This window comes from Natator depressus, chromosome 3, assembly GCF_965152275.1.
Source record: "Natator depressus isolate rNatDep1 chromosome 3, rNatDep2.hap1, whole genome shotgun sequence".
Classification (NCBI taxonomy): domain Eukaryota; kingdom Metazoa; phylum Chordata; order Testudines; family Cheloniidae; genus Natator; species Natator depressus.
In genome coordinates this window covers 86246928-86268929 of record NC_134236.1, presented here as the reverse complement: position 1 = coordinate 86268929, position 22002 = coordinate 86246928, and the positions used below count along the sequence as shown (strand labels likewise).

The following is a 22002-nucleotide window of genomic DNA, read 5'->3' as shown; positions in this document are numbered from 1 at the left end:
GCCAAGATAACCATCAGTTTGGTAAATGGCTGTGGAGCAGATGAAAGGCTGAGAAGCATTGCCTTGAATTGATAATGGTTGTCCCTGATGGTAAAGCATTAACATTTTTCAACGATGGGGCATATTGACATGTAAAGATAAGCCTTCCTGAGGCCCATGATGCACAAGAAATCCTTGGTGTTTCTCTTGAATCATAAAGCACAAGTGTTTCTATGCTGAAAACTTCCAGATATTTTGAATACCCCCAAAGAAGTTGGAGTAGAAACCAAAGCCTCTTCCATTAGAACTGGGAGATTATGCCAAAGAAGCGAGGTTTTGAGATACTATCTAGAATACCTTTTGGTTTTCATAAGGTTTTGTGGCAAAGAAAATGATGGAAAAATTAGTGGTGCTCAAAAGTTATTGAGGAGATCTTTTCTGATAATACTGAGAGCCCATTTGTCTGAAATGAAACCAGCCCATGTTGCAAAGAATTTCTTGAACATTCCATCAGGGGAAGGCAAACATGAGTTGGCAGGGCTTCATTGTCTTGGAGAGGATCCTCTCTGACATAATGCCCTCTTATTAGTTCTTGGCCTTGATGAGACACAGTGGATGAAATCACTGACAGTTCCGGTATTACTGAAAGCTGTAGCAAAAAGAGCTGAAGCACATTCTAGCATTTAGATGAGGATTGGCTAGGCATAATTTTATCAAAATTTTATAGATTTTTCAGAATTTTTTCTAAAACTTGAGAAGTTTCACCTCAAAGGGTGGTCCTAGAAATGGTGTCCTTATGTTTGAGCTGCAGCTGCGTGTTCCTTCATGTTAAGGGTCTTACAGAAGAGTTGATTTTGGCAAAATGTTTTATTTTTACTGCAGTTTCCAGCTGTCCTGAGAGACTGCTGGAGCGTGAGCTGTCTGAGGAGAGTAGGAGCACTCACAGCTAGGGGTATATGCACGGCTTAACTCTTTGTGGAGACAGCTAAAGGGAGGCACTTGGGAGGAGCAGGAACCAGCAAATCCTCCTCATTCTAAAAGGTTATTGAGATATTGAATAACATGAGATTTGAGATTCAGGAGGTGCAGGAAACTGTCTCTGAGCAGACACAGCCTGGGAGGGTGAACTCTCAGAGAAACTGAAGAGTAAACTTCAGTGGGAGTGAGTCACTGAAAAGGACAGTTACAAAGGCCTTCCTTCGGGTGCTAGGAGCAGTCTTGGGGTGGGAGGGAACTCACACGGAGCCCAAAATTCCCTCTTTGACCTGTCCTGTGTTGGCTGCAGTGGTGTGGATATGATGCTCAGGAATAAAAGGAGGACTTGGGCATAAAATATGCTAAGAAGCCAGATACCACCTATAAAGCAGCCCCTCCCTAACTTTGTACAAACAGTGAAGATGATCTACCAGCACAGAGAGGCGAGTGCAGGAACTCTAGGTTTTTCGGAGTTGCTGTTGGGACAGTTCAACTTCTGCTGATACGGAGCCTGGGGATCTGCTGTTAAACTAAAGGAATCCCTGTCCCACTCAGATAGACCATCTTCCTATCAAATGGAGGCCAGCCTGCAGGGACAGGGAGAAAACTGGAAAAGTGTACCTGAAAAGAACTGAGAACCTCTTTTCAAAGACCCAAAAGTAGAAGATTTGGGAGAGCTGTGCCTGAAATTCAATAGGCAAACCACTAGAGGATGCTCTAAAACAGGCTTCTGGAGACGATAAGGGAAGGCTAAAATTGCAAGCCATTTTGCTTCAATGACTTGAAAAAGATGGAAACAGTTTGCCAGGCCTGATGGAGCAGTGGATTCCCATGAAAGAGAAATTAAATGTTATGGGCCTCTTTCTTTCACATTTAAGGCAAATGCTGCCCCTCTGGTGCAGGTATAGAGGTCCCTACATATAATGGAAAAGGTGCTATTCTGCTGTGCAGAGAGGGAGGAGCAGGATTTGGGAGCTTTACATAGGAATACATGCTCCTGCATGACACAGAGCTAAGGGAATCAGGAATAGAAGGAGCATGGACAGAGTCAGTGGATTCACTGCTGCATGGTCCACCAGCCATGTGCCCCCCTTCTCCCTCCCTCTCCCAGAGTGAGAAAGCAGGAAGTGGCTTCTGAGAGAAGATATGAAATATAATATACCAGGATATAAGAGAACACAATCTCCTTGAAGATTGTATGGTAAAGTCACTTTTTAAAATTGTATCAGATTTTGCCATAATAAACAATAATTCTTAGCACGTAAGTCTTGTCCATAGTGCTTTTACATGTAAAGGGCTGCATAAACTTTGAATTAACCAAATTTTCATATTAGACACATAATATTATATTTGTTTCTCATAAGTTCCTTAGCACCATTTCAGGAGGTCAAGAAGATTTAACATCAAGTTGCAAGGGGAAAAATCCCCTGCATCTGCCTTAAAATAAACTTCACTGAAATAACTTTTCCTCGGTCAGTAGCATCTTCCTCTAAGAATCTCCTCTTACTTTCCAGTACCAGCTCTATGAGTTTTGTTGCCCAAGGAAAACTGGGAAAAGCTCCCCAGAGTTTTCAGTTATGCAGTTACTGTCCACTAAATATTTTGCGGCCCTAGACAACTCCCTCTTCTGTCTGTATTGTAAGTCTGGCCTGCACTCTTTCCTCCATTTGCCTCAATATTAGCTGGAGGAAAATGAGCACTCAGGAAAAACTTATGTTAAAAAAAGAAAAGAAGAAACAATTCATTGAAATCAAAAGAAATGTTTACTACAGAATGGAAAGAAATGGGAGATGACATAGCAGCAAAACTAGTACAGAGTGAATCTTTCTGTCTAGAGAGGAAAATGATCATATTTCTTTTCTCTACAGCAAGGATGATTGGATTGTTACTAATATTGCATGTTTAAATCCTGCCAGTACAAATGCTACTTTCCATCTCTGCAGAAAGATTGGCAATGGCATGCAAGATAGTTTTGAGGCCCATCTTTATATTTTGCCAATGGTATCAGCCAGAAGGTACTCTGTATTGGCCTACCTCAGGCCATGTAGTCTGCTCTGGCATACATACCTACAATCCCACTCACTTTTTCCCCAGTCAACAGCTTTCAGTTACTAGAATTTGTTAGTTTCTAGCAGGTACAAAAACTGGCCCAAATAGTGTGTCTCTTAATAAGATTGCTTGACTAGGGAAGAAGACAGCATGGGCTTTTTGAGAACGGAAACTACAAGACAAAATCCCACATAAACCAGTGAGGGGGCAGGATGAAAAAGAAATGTAAAACTGAGCAATTAAAGCATGAGCTATGGATGACCCATTTTCTCAGTTATTTTCTTTGTAAATGCGATGAAATAAATTTTCTTCAACATCATAGCCAGCATTTTTACCTCTGTTGGTAATCAAAGGAATTGCTTGACTGTTTTCCCAAAGAATAGTAGGTTTTGCAGGAGAAGATATAGGTAGTAGTGGTAGAAGAATTAGCTCTACTTTGCAGATGGGAAAACCGGTACAGAATGGTTAAGAGACTTGTCCAAGTTTATGTAAGAAGTCTGTAGCAGAGCCTGGAATAGAACTCAGATCTCCTGAGAATCTAGCTTTGTGTTTTTAGTTGCAAAACTACCCTTCTTTCCTCTACTCTAAGAGTACCAAAATTCCAGACAGATTCAGGATTAATTTCCTCTCAAGGAAGCAATATAGAAGTATTTTGCCATATTAATCTGTTTATACTCTGTCAGACTGCTTGCAACAAGTTTGTTGAAGTTACTGGACCACAACTTAATTATGTCTTGTCCCACTAGTCAGATTTCACCTACAGTCAATATAATATTGCTTTCCAAAAAACTGGTGAGATCCCTATTTTGTTCTTTATCTTTTTTTTAAAAAAAACCTAAGGTTAACAATTACTCTGTCAATAATATTGTTTATAATAAAATATATTTTACTTATTAAATCTCCAAGATTTATGTGTGTGGTCATTGAAGGACCAAACCAAGCTTTCACTGAAATCGGTGGCGGTTTTGTTGTTGACTTCAGCACGAGCAGGATCAAGCCCACACTGTCCCACAAAAATGTATTGATATTATGAAGCTTATTTTCTTTTTTCCCATTTTTAGATATGACCCTGATATTATGTTAGGATATGAAGTCCAAATGCATTCGTGGGGTTACCTCTTACAGAGGGCTGCTGCACTAAGTGTTGATTTATGCCAGATGATCTCTCGTGTACCAGGTGGGTTATATTATAGACTATAACACAGCCCCTGCTGATATCATTAGGTAAAAGGTAATATGCTTTTAATTTTTTTTTTTTGGTGGATATCTGCACTTATGCAGGTACATAGGTGCAACCACAGACGTTAAAAAAAATTAGGAAGTTTTCTTCAGTGATGGTTTATTTTATTTTATTTTTTATGTTGCATAGGTTTTGGCCCCAAAGATGGGGGGAGATTAGGAAATAGCTATTCAGATAAAGCGCCTCCTGCAAACCTGTGTCTGTCTGTGTTCTGTGTCCTCCGTTATTTGCATGACCCTCTGGCCAGGGTTCTGATTCCATCCGTGTTCCCTTCTTTTCTCCCACCCCTGTGTTCCATGTTGCCCTCTCTTTTTTGTGGCCAGAGTCCCCAGTAGTCTGTGCTTCTCCAACTAGGACCTACCTCTTCTACTCCTTTGAGGGGAGAGCTGGCAAGTACCCTTTGCCTCCTTCATGGACTCTTCCTTCCCTTTTTTGTAAATTCAGCTAGCAAAAGGAAAGCTGAGTTCTTTCCTCTGCTGCTGCCTTTGACTGAGTCTGGTGCGCATGCACACAGTGGTAGCATGTATGTGGGGATTTATTTGCTACACATAGGTTTTCTCTAGGTGCCAGCTATGGAAGTTCCACAAGTTTCTGCAGATCATCAACTGGGGAGCCTATTGCTGATTAGGACATTAATTATCTTTATTGTGGCAGCAAAATTCATTTCTATGTTGTTAGCGCGTGGTGTGATGCATAATGAAGAAATGTAGAGACTCAGAGACAAGCCAAAAGAGGAGATGTTGATAAAGCCAGCGAGAGAGACTGTGTTATCTGATCAGGCTGACTTTAGGGAAAGCAAATATACTTGAATAAACTCTGTGAAATTTTGATGGTTACAGAAAAAGGTTACAGACTCAAAAATATTAGACATTTTCTAGCTTTGCAGGAGATCCTGCATACAAGTGGACAGAAAAGATTAATTATTGTTACCACTTATATTGCCTTGATTTTCTTTTACAACTGGCCAGGCAAAGGAGAATCATTATTTTGCCTCTCTAAAAGTCTGAAACAATAAAGAAGGTAAAAAGATAGCATGCATTTTGATAATGTGTATAAAAGACTGACTAAGGTTTGTCAGTGGCTTATAGGTTTTATCGATTAGGTTTTATTGATAAAGTTTGTCAATGGGAAATAGATTTTATTCATAGCATTGTTGCTGATTGAGATGACGCGTGAAAGAGTGTGAGCAATTGAATAAGTTGTTGCTTTATGTTCTGTTATTTTATCTTAAGCCCTGCAGGAGTGTACAGATTTTTCTCTTTTGTCTTCTCTATGATCTCATTTGCGTGCTCAAAGTGGAACGCGGTGAATAAATTGTCTCTTGAGAGTCGTTCAAGGGGAAATTTACATCATGGCCACTTGAGGAAATAGATGCTGAAATCTAATAATTGTTATATAGAGTTGTGTACTTTATTCTGCAAAATGTGTTGTCTCTTCTTTGTTAATAGGATACCGTATAGGAGCATCTTTGATAAATTAATAGTGTGGGACAGAGTTGTGCAGCAAACAAATAAAAATGGGGTAGGCACACATACAGAATTGTGGGGGAAATGTCCCAGAATGCTCTTTGCTCTGTTATGCTAATTTAAAAGGCCAGATGGAGCTGATACAATTTGGAGAAATAGTTCTAAAAATGTAAAATATTTTTTTAAAATGTATCATAGAGTATAGTCACTGTAATGTTTCATGTTGGGATATTAAATTATGTATGATGCACTTTCAAAACATCCCTATAAACTTTAGAAAAAAATTCCCAGAACTATGGCCCTCCCATTTTAGAGCAAAGAGAATGCTAGGAAAGACACCACAAGCACCCTCTGCTCTTCTGTGATGCTGCAGCACTTCAAAGACTCAAGAAAATTGAGAGTAAGGAAGTCCTCTTTCCCTTTCTGCCCATGTATTCGGTGTTGTTTTCAGTCTCAGGATATTAGAGAGACAAGGTGGGTAAGGTAATATCTTGAATCGTCCCTCAGAATATATACCAACTACTTATGCCAAACTATCTGTTTGATCTTGTATTTAGCTGTGACACTGAGTACCTTTCCAAGACCTGAGGAAGAGCTCTGTGTAGTTTGAAAGCTTGTCTCTCTCACCATCAGAAGTTGGTCTGAAGGAACAGAAATGGACACCATGGAGAGTCAAGCATGCGGGTTTATTACGCATAGCGCTGGTGGAGTGTCACTTTGTTTATTAGGCTCAGTGAGACACTGCTAAACAGTTGATTACAATAGATTATATAGGATGCTCATGGGCGGAGAGAAGTGACAGGGTTGGAGTTCCCGAGCCCCTGGATAGGTTCTAGCAGCAAGACAAGATTAGCACAATAAACCAATAGTCTAAAAGATTAAATAATGGCTCCGCCCAGAGCTCAGGTTAACATGTTGCTAATACACAGGTGTTTTCCCTCAAACTTTTCCTATTGCAATGCGTAGGTTAAATCCTGATTTTGGGGTCCATAGGAATGAGGTAGCTCTTCCGGTTGTCCAACAGGTGCATTCCTGGGGGTTTAAAACAAAAACACAGTGAAAAGTACACAGCAAATAGCAATTGTTTTAGTTTTAGGGTTCACCATTGGGTTTCTGAGAACTAGAGTTGGCATCTGTGAAGGAGAATACATCCGTGGAAGGGAGGATGTCATATCTCATACTGACATGTTAGGCCTCTCCCTGAACTATGGTTGGCATTTGGGGAGGGTGTTGGCGATCTCCTTTCTGCACCAGGGAGTAGACTTTGAGGCTCTTCTCAGTGCTTTGTATGTCTGTAACTCATGATATGAACACCCAATTACTGCTCCGCATCTGGAGTTACTGACTCCACTTATCTAGTTGAAACAAAGCAAGGTTGTCTCCTGTTTACCCAGTTTTTCTTTAGCCATATATTGTCCATTATTAGCTAGGCCCCAGGCCTCAGACCAAGCTGTGGAATTTGGGCCTATGTGAAAAGTCCTTAACAGAGACTGTGGTTAAGATCTCACATACATATTAATGGATTTTTGGCCCTTTGTGGTCCAATAACAAATATTACCTCACCCACTTTGCCTTTCTCCCTATGATAAAGTGATGCCTAAAATATCAAGAGTAAAATACTTCTCCCTACAGCTTTGCAATCGTCCTATCTCCCTTTCCCTCCCTTTGTGCCAACAAAGTCTTCTGCCTCCTTTCCCACTTTCACAGTGTAAAAGGTTTTGTGCATCCTCCTCTCTCAACCCTCCACCCAATAGTGCAAAACTTTATCACAAGGGTAAGCCCTTTAGGATAGGGAGTGTTCCTCCTTTTTATAGTGCAGTATCAAATGCAAATAACATTTCAGCAACTCTTCTCCAATATATTTCCCTTAAGAATAAAGACTTGCAGTGGACAGTTCAATAAAACTAGACCAAGCTGTCGTCTCAAATGGGCATACATACCAGAGGAAAAATTAAGGGGACATGAGTTTGGTTTAAATATTTTTGGTTTTTTTGGTAACTAAAAATCTTATTTCATGAGTACACACGCTCAGGTTTTTAATTCCAGTTCTGCTACTACACATTTTAAATGCATTCAAGCTGTTTTCCCAGGAAGCTCCTAGAACTTCTCAGAGAAGTAGCTTGAAGTAATGTTGACTATATTATAAGTTGTCTAAATGTATCCTCTTTTCATTACATTAGATGATAAGAAAGAGAACAGATTTGCAGCTGAGCAAGATGAATATGGGTCAGATACAATGAGTGAAATAAATATTGTTGGACGAATTATCCTAAATCTTTGGCGAATGATGAGAAATGAGGTAAAGTAAAATAAGTTAAAAATATATGTTGAAAATAGTTTAGAAGAGAGAGAAATTGTTTTTTAATTATTTTTAATCCTAAACTTTTAAGGAATCTTTTGTTGAGAAATTTTATGAAGGGACTTGTGCTATAGTATTTTGCTGTACAGCTTTTTTATCCCTTTTTAGACAGATAATGTTATTTTCAGAAACAGACATATAATGTGTTTTGAAATGTTGAAGGAATACTGTTCTAGTGAAATGTAAAATACTGAAGTCCTTGCCTTTTGATTTTCACTAATGTTTCTTAACTTTTTATTTTCATTCTTTTTTCATACTTCATTCTATTCTCATACTTTTCATTTGTTTTACTTCTTTGTGTCCAAGATGTGTCTCGAGAACAGCTTACTTGTCCCTAGCAAGAAGCTAGTATGGTACTTTTACTAAAAGAAATATTTGAAGCCTGTGGAACTGTTTTGAGCTATCGTATCCCATCACTGTTTTGCTGTTCTATTACATTGTGTTTAACCTTCTCATTAGGTCCCTCTTGTAACCCACTCCTGGGCAAGTTCTAATTTGGTAATTGCAGTCTATTTACCACCTGTACTTTCATTTGGAGAAAGATATTCTTCCCTTTCTGTCATGAACAGTTGTGTTGTTTCAGTGGACTGTTAAACATTTGCTATGATTTTACCTACTAGGTAACTGCATGTTAGCGATAATAAATTCCTATTTGTAGTTCATAAATCTATTGCTAAAGTGTGTGAAGAGCTTTAGGAGTCTTCTGAAAGGAAGGTATTATAAAAATATAAGATCATTATCAAGTCTCTTGTATTTTTCTAGGTGACTCTAACTAACTACACATTTGAAAATGTGGGTTTTCATGTTCTTCATCAGCGTTTTCCTCTGTTTACCTCTCGAGTTTTGTCTGATTGGTTTGACAACAAGGCAGATATCTACAGGTAATGAATGATCTAATGATCCATTGCTATGAGAATATTTTTAAGCAAGATTCACAATTTAGTGTGGTATGGCTTTCCTATATTATTTATAAAAAAGCAACTGTGGAAAAAACAAGACAAGATTGTGAGCTGCAGCTTTGAGATATGTGAATAGACATGATGTGCTGTATTAAAGTCTTTCATTACTTCCTGTAGAGCACTTAACTTAGCATACAGTGTTTATCAAAGGTTTCAGAGTAACAGCCATGTTAGTCTGTATTCGCAAAAAGAAAAGGAGTACTTGTGGCACCTTAGAGACTAACCCATTTATTTGAGCACAAGCTTTCGTGAGCTACAGCTCACTTCATCGGATGCATACTGTGGAAAATACAGAAGATGTTTTTATACACACAGAGCATGAAAAAATGGGTGTTTATCACTACAAAAGGTTTTCTCTCCCCCCACCCCACTCTCCTGCTGGTAATAGCTTATGGACTTCTAATGAGCTATCCCTACTATCCAGCTTTCATTGTTGTGACATTACCTAGGGTACAATCTGGATCATTGAACAACTGTGTCCCCTTAATGCTCTAACCTGGGGTGCCTTTTATACTGCTTTGCTGTCAGAATATCCACTCATGGTCTGTTCACACAGCCTATAGCATGCAAATTCACTCCCAGCTAAATACATGAGCACTGTGACCAGTCACTCATGAATAAGGCTACCTTTTAGTCATGGGTTTTTTTAGTAAAAGTCATGGACAGGTCACAGGCAGGCAGTAAACACAAATTCACAGCACGTGACCTGTCCATGACTTCTACTATATACCCCTAACTAAATCTTGGGGGGGAAAGGGGTTGGCCCGGGGGCGCTGTGGGTGATAGGGGTGGGTAGTGGGGTGGCAGGGCCAGCAGGCTCCCTACCTGACTCCGCGCCTCCCCGAAAGTGGGGACATCCCCTTCGCTCAGCTCCTAGGCAGAGGCATGGCCAGGCAGCTCTGTGCACTACCTCCGTCCAGAGCTGTGGCTTCACGGCTCCCATTGGCCGGGAACCAAAGCCAAAGGGAGCTGTGGGGACAGCGCCTGCAGATGGAGGTAGCGTGCAGAGCTGCCTGGCCACGTCTCTGCCTAGGAGCTGAGCGAGGGGGATGTCGCAGCTTCTGGGAGACCCCCAGGTAAGTGCCGCCCAGAGCCCACCTCACCGCGTCCCGTGCCCCGCCTCCCTGCCCCTTCCCACACCCAAACTCCTGCTGCTGGGGGTGGGGGGAGCGGTGGCCTGAGACTGCCCCAGCAGCCGCCAGTGCGACTGGCATGGGGCTGCCTGAGCTGCCCCCAGGCCAGGCGCACTGGCCGCTGCAGAAGTCATGGAATTCCATGACCTCTGTGACAAACTCACAGCCTTACTCATGAATTACATATAGGGCGACACCTGCAAATTCTTACTCTCAGCCTTGTTCTCCAGAAATGTGCGTCTTGTATTGTCCAGTACACTACTGAACAATGCAGACTCATAGATAGTCCATCATTTTATCAAAGGAAAATGATACCAGCCTTGTTATCCCAAATGTAGTTTCCCACATACACAAATCCAAACACACTGATTAAGATAAAATAAGTTTACTAATTACAGAAAGATAGATTTTAAGTGATTACAAGTGATGATACATAAAAGTCAGGATGTGTTACAAAAGAAAATAAAAGAGTAAAATGCAAGCTAGTACCTAACTTAATGAGCTAAATGAACTAAAAAGCAAAGGTTTTCCGTACCATATGCTGCAGTAAATTTCACAGGCTGGGTCTCCTTTCAGTCTGGGACTCCCCTACCCCAACCACTTAGTTCAGTTCTTTGAGAGTCATTGATGTCATGAGCAGAGATGAAGGAGGAGAGAAGCCATTTGTGTTCTGTGTCTCCTCCATTCTTATACCCTTACCCCCCGCTGGGGTGCAGGCGACAAGTCTCCTGTGGACGTGAGGGTTGAACCATCCCTGTGATGAAATGTAAATTTCTTATTCACACCTTCCTGTTGCTGGAGAATGACTGCTTAAGCATAGCTCTTTAACACCTGACTGGGGTGTCAGAGTGCCTTTTGTCTCTGAAAAACTGGTTTGGGCCTGCTTTTCTTAACCTTGGACCATGTTATAACAGTGCTTTACAGCAGATTCTTATAGCTTCACATACAATGTTGATACACATATTTTACCAGGACAATAATGTTCAGCAGATTATGAGTTTTCAAATGATACGAGGTATACTTTATACAAAATTTATCATAGTTTTGTAAAAGTACTGATCTTTATAATATGGATCGTCACAATTGTCTGCTACAGTTGAGTATAATATTTGACAGAGTATGCCAGCCAAGGAGGGATTTGATAAATCTAAATAAAAAGCAGTACTATACAGTATTTAGGATCTTAGGGCAGGGACTACATCTTATAGGTTTGTACAGCACCTAGCACAATAGAGCCTCTATCTTTTGATTGGGACCTTTTGCCACAGTTAACATAAACAACTAATAATTCTTTGAGTTGTGTTCCAATGAGTGCTCCACTTCAGGTGTGCATGCACCTCTTGAGCCTTTGATTGGAGATTTTTAGTTATCAGTGTCCAATCAGCCCGCACTTGTGCTCTATTCCCCCTCATGCCCAGGCAAACCTTCCTCAGTTCCTTCTCAACCACCTCAGCCTGAGACACAGCCCTAGTATGTTCACCTGTATCATGCCTTGGTTTTTCTAATATTTCTATAGTTAAGATAGTTTTTATAGTTTAGTTGTTAGTATAGTTATAATCAGTTAGTTAGATAAGTATTGAGAGGCTTGTTTTACTCCTCTCTTTCCTCTTTTTTTTTTTTTTTTCCTGGCAGGTTTCAAACATTGCCTTTCCTGCCAAGAGGCTATATCTATAAGCGATAGCCACTCTAAGTGTTTTGCTTGGGGGAGTCCCATGTCTCCCTAAAGTGCAACTTCTGCGTGGCCCTCAAGTCAAGGGCAAAGAAAAACAGGGATATTAAACTCAGACTGCTAATGATGGAACGTTCCCTTCAGCCAGTTTCTGAATCAGGTCAGGAGACCCACCCCCATACATCTGTCTCCAGTCAGATCCAGCGCTCCTCCTACCTCAGTGCAGGCTTCCCCTAAAAAAGGGAAGACTTAGGAGGTTTGAAGGAATGCTTCTGAAAAGAGGAGTGCGGACTCTCACCTTAAGGTGTCAGCTCCAAAAAGCCCAGGTCTCCAGCAAGAACTGCGGTCTCTGAGACCTGGACTGCTCAACTCAATACCATTGAGTCAAAGAACTCCTCTTCTGGAACTGGCAATGCTGTGGAGTCCCAGAGTACAAAGGAGAGACGCAGCTTCAGTAGGGCCTCAGTACCTTCGACTAGCAAGAAGGGCAACCATAGACACTTAGGACTGGCACCATCAAGTTCAGCCCAGCCATCAGTTCCTATGCATTCAGTCCATTCATTGGTACACATGCATACAGCACCGAGCAAGCAACGGTGCCGGATACCATCATTAGTAGTGCTGGCTTCAGCAACAGTGGCCTCAGCTACCACGTCAGTACCTATCCCCTACTCAGTACCACAGAAGTTCAGATATACTAAGGACTTCTTAGTAATGGAGGAATTAAAGTCCCCGCTCCTCATGGGTACCAAACAGCTCTCAGTACCAAGACTTCGATCTCCGATCTATCATCCTTTGTTACCACTGGAGTCTCCATTTTCTGCACATGCTCCTCCATTGGATGAGATGGAGGAGGATGAAGGAGGCTTCCAGTCATTTGTCTCTATTTCTGTTCTGGGTTCTCCAATATATCCCTTCAGGAACAGGACATTCTCTTAAAGTCATATGGAAGATTGGGCTTGTTATCAAGGGTGGTAGAACCAACCCTGCATGCCAGCCCCACTCCCCCCCACCCCTCCCAATGGTCATACTGGGACTCTTGAGCTGCCTATTGATGACAATTTGCTAGGCCACCATGACTGTGTCATAGGGAGGCCAGAGTTATACAACCCTCTCCTCCCCAACCAGCTTCTCCTCCCCCCCCCCGGAGGAAAAGTTTGAGGAGCCAGAAGCTAGGGCAGATAAAGAAGCCACCCCTAAAACATCTGTTTCATCCTCAACTCCAGATGAGGTGGTTTTGCTTCTGCCATCATCCATGGCCAATGATTTTCAGCAATTTCAAGACCTCCTAAAGAGAGCAGCTAACACTGTTCAGATTCCTCTCAAAGAGGTCAAGGATTCACAGTTCACACTGATGGATATCCTAGTTAGCAACGCTCCCTAGGGTGGTGTTACCCTTCAATGAGACACTCCTAAATCTGGTTAAGACGTTGTGGCAGACACCTGCCACTATTCCACCCAAGTATAAAAGGGCAGATAAAAGTATCATGTCTCCCTAAGGATTCTGACATTTTATTCTCCCACTCGCCACCTAACTCCATAGTGGTCGATGCGGGTGAGTGGAGTAGGCAGCACATCTCTAAGTCTACCCCTTATGACAGGGACCAAAATGCATGAGCAACCCTGCAGTTCAGGATCACAAATTATCAGGCAGTCATGTTACAAATTCTAACAGATTCATTGAACATCTTCCACAAGAATATAGGGAGCAATTCGAGTCTGTCATCTCAGAGGCCTAATTGATCACCAGAACTGCTTTTCAAGCATCCTTAGATGCTGCGCACAGTGCTATCTGATCCATCTCTACGGTGGTGGTGATGTGCAGAGTATCATGGCTCCATCTTGTCGGGTTTCCGAGAGACGTGCAGAACACCCTGGAGAACCTCCCCTTCTATGGTCATAAACTGTTCTTGGAAACCCAGATGAGTCCTTGACCACTCTAAATGACTATAGGGCTACTTTATGGTCCCTGAGAATATATACACCTACAAATAAGAAAAGGTTTAGTGGGTCACAGAGTGCCCAGAGATCACGTCCTGCTCAGTTTTCCAGGTTTCATAGATCTACTGAACTGCCCCCCCCCCCCAAAAGAGACATCAATTTGAAAGAACGAGGGCCACCCTACCGCCCTCCATAGCCACCCAGCCATCTTTGAAGTAACTGTTTTGATGGGTTGGTCAAGGTTTCAAATCTTCCCACACCTCTGGATTTACAGATTTACGCATTAGCCCTCTTTTCACACTTTGGAGACTACCTTGCCTATTTCCAACATGCTTGGAAGAGGATCACTACAGACAAATGGGTCATAGCTGTCATAACAATAGGCTATACCATCCATTTTATGTCACTCCCACTGCTTCCATCTCCCCTTCCTCATCTCTCTTCAGGGACCCCTCTCCGGAGCTTTTATTGAGACAAGAATTGAATTCTCTCCGTTGATTAGCAGCAATAGAGATGGTTCCTCCTCCTCACAAGGGCAAGGGATTTTATTCAAAGAATTTCCTTGTGCTAAAGGAGGATGGGAGAGTGGAGACCATTCTTTGATCTAAGACTTCTAAACGAGTTCAGAAAGTATCAAAAGTTCAGAATGGTGACTCTGGGAGCTATAATTCCTTCACTAGAGAAAGGGGATGGCTTTTCCGCCTTTGACCTACAAGAGGCCTATTTCCATATATGATACACCCATTGCAAAGAAAACATCTATGCTTCGCTATAGGCCAGGATCATTTATCGTACCAAGTGCTTCCCTTCAGCTTTTCCTCAGCCCCCAAGTGTGTTCTCAAAGGTCCCAGCAATAGAGGCTGCTTACCTCCGACAAGAAGCAATCCTAGTCTTCCCATACCTCAATGACTGGCTACTCAAGGGTCATGCCTACAAAGCAGTGCTGTCTTCCACCTACTCTGTTCCAAGAGTTAGGTCTCCAGTTAAATGTTAAAAAGTCCACATTAACCTTGTACAGAAGGTATAGTTTATAGGAGCATATTTGGATCTGTTGACTGCCAGAGCCTGCCTTCCCTTAGACAGATTCATAACTGTCAGGTCTGTTACTGGCAATTCAAGGAAGGTCTCTAACCACGGTAAGGGACTGTCTTCAGCTCCTGGGACAATGTCAGCTTTCACTTTTGTGACCAATAATGCAAGACTACACCTCCACTGCTTCCATGGTTGTCTCCCCTATTTTCCAATCAGGGACAGCTTGGACAGAGAGGTGATGGTTCCTCCATAAATGAGGAACTCCTTAGATTGGTGGGAGGATCAACTCAACATCTGTGCAGGCATTCCTTTCTGTTGCCCAGCCCCATCAATCACTTTAACAACAGATGCATCATTTTGAGGTGAGAGGCCCACCTCAATACCTTCACAACTCAGGGCGGATTGACAGCTCAAGAAATCCGGCTCCACATCAATCTGTTAGAGCTCAGGGCTGTTAGGAATGCTTGCATATTTGCTCATTCATCGTCTTCTAGGTTTATTAAGGGTTTGGGAAATCTCTGTCTGCAGATTAGAAACCCTATCCTGATGTGGGACTTCAACCTGATATTCAATTATCTTATGAAACCTCTATTTGAACCTGTTCTCTGTTGCATTTATCTGTGAAGACGGCCTTTTTAGTAGCCATCATATTGGCCCATGGGGCCAGGGAAATTGGAGCCTTGTTGGCAGATTCCTCCCTTTAGGGTGAGCTTTAAGCACAAGGTCTCTTTTCATCCATACCCTAAATTCTTACCCGAGGTTCTTTCGGAGTTCCACCTTAATCAATCTATTCATCTACCAGTGTTTTTCCTGAAGCCACATAGTTCTCTGCAGGAATCATGGTAACATACCCTCAATGGTAGAAGGGCATTGGCCTTCTATTTAGATAGGACCAAGCAATTTAGGAAGTCACCTAGGCTCATTGTTTCCTTCCTGGATCCACGTGGTCCTCGATCTTTACTTAAAGACTGTTGAGATGGCTGTATTATCACTTGTTATGATGCTGCGGGCGTTCATCCCTGCAGGCAACATCTACAGCATTACTGAAAAATGTACCAGTATCTGAAATATGTACCTCTACGTGGGCTTCAATACAAAGATTTTTAAAATATTATGCCCTGATCCATGCTGTCAGATATGATGCGGCACATGGTTCTGAAGTATTATCTTCAGTTCTAGACTCTATTCTGAAGCTCCCTCCCTCCATCTGGGAATACTGCTTGGAAGTCACCTGAAGTGGATTACCCATAGGGACACTGCTCAAAGAAGAGGTTACTCACTTTGTGCAATTGCTATTCTTCAAGATGTGTTTCCCTCTGGGTGCTCTACAACCCACACTCCTTCCACTCTGCTTCGGACTGTTCCTTAAGGGATATTTGGGTGGAGAAGGACCTGAGGCTGGTTCGCCCCCACACTACTATATAGCCTTGGTATCCAGCATGCCAGGGTCAAACGGATGCTGCTAACTTGAATTTTCCAATCAAGGGCTTGAGAAGTACGTGCACAGCTGAAGTGGATCACCCATAGGGGTACACAACTTGAACTGTAGTTACTGCACAAAGTGTGTAACCTCTTCTTAATATTAGAGTACTGATTTGAATGTATTCCATGACATACATGTCATGCTTTCTTTAAAGCTTAACTGCATTTTGAGTGGGTGAGAGATGGAAAATTAAACATTTATTTTTAAATTGTAAATTAAACTGACAGTAATCTGTAAACATGTAGGGTTGCTTCTACACTATGTGGAGATTGCTAAAACATAGCATCAGTTTGACATCCAGACCTTCAGTTGTGTCGGGGCCTTGAAAACAAAGGTGGTGATAATCAGATTGGTTATGTTGCCTCCTCTTGATTTTCTTTCTCTATACAAAAAATCTGCATTTATCCAGGCAAAGTCAAGTCTCTCATTCTGTGGTGTAGTTTCTCTTCTCTTTGGGCAGAAAGAATAATACAGTGTGTATATATAATATTTTTTTAAAGATTTTTTATACACATACACACACACACACACACATATCTTTTAGAGAATTTGAGACTGTCTTTATGTCAGCAACTTGCAAAACCAAATTCTGCATAAGTCTTAGAATTCATAGGAGTAAGTTCGTGCGCTTCACAATTTTGAAAGAATCATATAAATATGTCTCATGGGAAACCAGGAAACACGTTTTCCCATCTGTAACACCTGGTCAAAGTATACATTTTTTCAGTAAAAAGAACAGCGATCTTTGTACATGATCAAACTTCCTGGCTCCCTGATGTTTATAACCTAGGTGTTTGCTTTCACAGATGGAAAGTGGTTGATCACTACATTAGCCGTGTCCGTGGGAATCTCCAAATGTTAGAACAGCTGGACTTGATTGGTAGAACCAGTGAAATGGCAAGGCTTTTTGGAATTCAGTTCTTGCATGTACTAACAAGAGGCTCACAGGTAAGTCTGAACTTTCCTGATACTTTTTGAATGAAAAATATGGTGTGCAAAGTTTGTTTTGCGCCTTATTTATACTTTGTCTTCAGTTATTTTTTGTTAAATACGGAGGATTACATTGTGCAATACAGTGGTTGAAATATTAAATTAAAGAAAGTCAGGAAATTCAAAAGCAGCGGTAATGTGGCCACATTGAACATTCTGTTTTATAGACATATTGTGTAGTGTTGTCTACAGTTAGTTGCCCAAACATATTCATTCTAAAGGACCTCTTGCTGTTGCTTATAATTACTTTAATGTTACTTTTAGGGCTGAAATTTTCCATGCTTGGCTTTAGCCTGAAAATGAAATTTCTTTTAAAAGTTGTTGAGAAAAATGGTTCATCATGCTCAAGAAAGTTGAGAGGACTTTCTTAGATGTGCAGAGGTGTGTGAAATATGTTCAAAATCACATATTCTAATGAGGAAGAGCTCTGCAGAAGCTGAGTTAGATGTACATTGCAGGAACCGTGATTTTACTTAGTGCACATATTGTTCAGGACACAATATTCTATTACTGTCAAGCAAATGTTTCTGGAAGACCTCAGTGAAATGGTTGAATATGTAGTACATGAGGCAGAGGGCCAGATGTTGAACAGTGAAATATCCACTGTATACCTTTCAGCCTAGCTGCTGAATGAGGCAGAGGACCTCTAGGAACAAAATTGTACGCGATCATGTAATTAAGAACTGTATTGTAATGTATATATGCTGGGGCAGAGTCAAGCTGGCACAGGCAATTCGAACTTTGGCATTTCCATCACTCTGAGGGCTTGTCTGCACAGGGAGTTTATTGCACACTGAGTTAATCTGCTATTTCTGAATTCTATCCCCTGAGGTTTATCCCAGTCTTGGGAGATGGTGTTGATGCTTGCTCCCCTTAGCCATGTGTGCTTAGGGGCAGTGTTTTTGGCTTGCAGCCAATGCTGTGTCTTGGCAGTAATTGTATGAGTGTGGGTTGTTGCTGCCTCAAGATGTGCCTTCCCCAGTTTGGGATTTGCAATTAAAGTTGTGTTTCGGTGATAGCTCCAGGTTGTTGCCAAGTCAGAATGTGATCCAGTTTGGGGCTTACACTTCAGGCTGTTCCTGATTGGGCATGAGGGGGCTGAGATGAAGAGTGAGGGGGGTCACCAGGGTACGAGGGTAGGGGCTGGATAGTAATCTCCTCTGCATCCCCTTTAGGCTGTTCTAACTGCTTGATGACATTACACTGAGGAGAGTGACCAGGAGGCAGAGAAGGTCTTATTCCAAAAAGCATGGGCAGACCAGCAAGATACGCTGCTGTTGTTCACCACATGAACAGGTCCCCTCTAAAGTGCTGCAGGAGTGGAAGACCCGCAGAGGGTTATGAGGAGCTTCTTTATAACTCTGCTGGTGGTATTGTTATATCAGTTTGGGCAAGGTAGAAGTAATCAACTTTGTCTCTCTATATTATCTATATGTATTATGTTAATACATTATACATATAGATACAAATACAAATAAATTAATATCTATTATTATTCTTCGAGTGGTTCTGCATTATCCCTCTTACGGATATCGTTCTGCCTCGTGGTGCCTAACAGTAGAACCTTCTCCATGCGGTGTCTTTTAGAGCGTTCATGCGCCCCCTCTTCCTGTCAGCATCTCCAGACATTCTGAAGTCAAGACTATATAAGGAGGTGCAGAGCCCTCTGCCATCTCAGTTCGTTCCAACCACGTGCCAAAGATGCAAGTGAACTGATCCATTTCTCCATCCTTAGTATCTTGTTAATTGTTTAGTATAGTTTGTGATAAGTATAGATAGTTAGGTTAGTTAGTTAGCTTGGTTTTGGGTTATGGCTGAACTGAAGAAAAAGAAGAAGCAGGGATTCAAATGGTGTGCTTCGTACCCAGCTATCTTCCTGGGATCAAGCGACCACATTAGGTGCCTTAAGTGCTTGGGAGAGGGCCACTCGCCGTCTGGGTTTTCTGTCTTCCAGACTTTCACATCCAGAGCTTTCATGGAGAGGCAGAACAGGTTGCAGGTGCTTCTCCTTAAAAAGGCGCTTGAGGCTAAACCCGCTGAATCTGGACACTTGTCGGATCCAAGGTTTGAGACCAGTTTCAGATCCTGTGACTTCTTCCAGCAAGTTGAAGCAGTTTCAAATTGCCAGGAAGTCAGAGCCCTCATTGGATTGGGCTCCAGGTCCTGCAGCTTGAGCAGTCAGGTCTTTGATGTTACCGTTGATGGAGAGGGGCAAACCACTTATGATTGAACCAAGAGCCATTTCCTGTGCCATCCAAGTTTTCAGCGGCAGCCTTGACCCCTACTCCAGTTCCAGATCCATCTCTGGATCCGAGGAGGACTTTTACTTTGGTGGGATGTGTACACTGTGCAACTTCAAAGCGTTCCTCGGACCCAACTGAGAAACAGACAGTCTCAAGAAAGAGACAAACTTTGCCAGTTCCTAGGTCTGCATTGTTTTCACCTAAAAAACAGAGAAGAATAGAGGAGATTAGTCTTTCTCTGGATCAGTTTGTATCTCATCTTCCTAAGACTCCTTCAGGATTTCCATGAAGTACTTTCTTTCCATTTATTTCTGTCCATTTTCCGAGGCCGTTGCTGTCTGTGTTCCATAGTGGATCCAAGGCTGGATCTGTATCCAGAAGAGGATAGAGAAAGACTAGAGAGACCTGTTTCCTCATGGTTTGTTCCCCCTTTTGGTCCTCCGTCTGCAGGTATATTCCCGATTCCCAGTTGCTGGGGAGATTGGCAGTCCTGGACTCCAAGGCTTTTTGTGGGATGTCACCCAAATTTCTTAATTATCCTCCATATGGATGGTGAGTGATGTTTCATTTGTAAAGGATACGGCCGCAGAGAAATCCCTGGATCTGCTTCCACCTGATCCGTCTGCATCTTAGACAGTGGTGGCTGATACTCTGTCTACAGAAGATGATGAGGAGATGGAGATGGTGAGACAGACTACAATGTTGATTTGTCACCAGATGAGCATGTGCTGGGGCTTCTGCCTCTTTCCATTCTGAGGATGCTCTACAGTTTCATGACCTTATGGATCACATGATGTCCATGTTGAACTTACCTTCAGTAACTGGGGAGGAAACTCCCATCTGGGGTTTTCTTGGGGCTACTTCCAAGAGTAGGATGTCATTACCAAACCACGATTGTTTGCTGCAGCCCGTTAAGACTGTGTGGTCCATTCTTGTCTCTTGCAAGCTATTTCCAAGAAGGCAGACAAATTATATCAGATACCCTCTGAGGGGTTTTCATATTTTCACACAGGCCCTGTACTTAATTTGCTGGTGATGGCTGATGCCAGAATCAGGTCAAGGTCTGGACGAGCACATTCTACTCCTGCTGATAGAGAAGGGGAAAATAATGACTCCCTGCGGAGAAAGGTGTTCTCTTCTGCCTACCTTGATATTAAGGTGGCAAATTACTAAGCAGTTAGGCCCCATTATCAGTTCCTCCTGTGGGAAAATATGACACTCTTTGTGCAGGATTTGCCAGATAACAAAAGGAAATTGGCAAATGCAATTCTAATCAAAGGTCACAATGTGGCAAAGCATACTCCCAGGTCTTAATTTGATGCCTTGGACTCTTCTGCTAGAGTGTTAGCTTCTGCAATTACTCTGAGGAGTCATGCTTGTCTTTGCTCCTCCTCTCTGGTCCAGATGGTGGCTTGGATGCAGGGAAAATCTGATTATCATGTCTTAGGTTCCATATCTTGTACTTGAAAATATTTAGTGCACTTAAAAACTGAGGGATTATCTAATTCATCTTTGAAAGTTTATTTGGTGGCTATCTCAGCTTACCATATTTTTTTTAATGTAGATTGCCATTAGTGCTTGATTTGGTTAAGAAATGTATGAAATAATTATGTAATATGTATGCCCTTTTGAGCAATCCTGTCCCTCCTTGGGTTGTTAATTTGGTCTAGTGTGTACTCGTGAAACCATCTTTTGAATCCTTAGCTGAGTGGTGTTTGTATTATTTGTCTATTACAACAGCATTCATTATTGCAATAACATCAGCCAGAAGGGTGAGTGAATTAAGTGTCTTGATGGCTGAGCCACCTTTTATTTATAGGCAACCACTGATCCACTGGATCATGGTGTACATGTAAAACGTCTAGTCTTTTATGTCTTTTCATAAACATAAGGCGGTTCTGAGGCCTGATCCCATGTTTTTGCCAAGAGTGTTTTCTGAATTTCACATCCATCAGACAATTAATTTGCTGGTATTTTTCCCAAAACTGCATACTAAGAAAGGGAAATCTATTTTACATACTTTGGATGCAAGAAGAGCCCTTGCACTTTATTTAAATAGAGCTAAAGTTTTTGAAATATCATCTACATTATTCATGTTTTATGCTAACAATCACGTGAGTTATTCTGTCTTCCCACAGATTATTTCTCTGTAGATTAAACAATGTACTATTAATATCATACATTAGCGGGTATTCCTGCACCTATGACAGTATGGTCTCATTCCACCAGAGCTGTGACAATGTCTTTTGCTTGCCTTAAGCAAGTCCCTGTTTCTGAAATTTGTAGGGTTGCAACCTGGAGTTCTATATACACTTTTACTAACCATGCTTTCGATATGCTTCTAGGGCTGATGATAATTTGGTAGAGGGTTGCTTCAGTCTCTATTCAGTTAGGACTCTATTCCCTCCTCCATGTTATTGTCAGCACTGCTTATCAAACTACTCATAAATGGTAGTACTTAGCCACTGAAAGAAGAAATGAAGG

At 41.8% G+C, this 22002-nt stretch overlaps 1 protein-coding gene across 1 annotated transcript in view; it reads left to right on the top strand.

The window, feature by feature from the left end:
* REV3L (REV3 like, DNA directed polymerase zeta catalytic subunit) overlaps positions 1–22002 on the top strand; it is a 254373-nt gene that overhangs the window by 181845 nt on the left and 50526 nt on the right. The window contains exons 19-22 of the mRNA XM_074948247.1: positions 4065–4180; positions 7890–8008; positions 8831–8949; positions 17092–17233. Coding sequence (XP_074804348.1) covers positions 4065–4180; positions 7890–8008; positions 8831–8949; positions 17092–17233 — 496 coding nt within the window. The remainder of the gene's footprint in view (positions 1–4064; positions 4181–7889; positions 8009–8830; positions 8950–17091; positions 17234–22002) is intronic.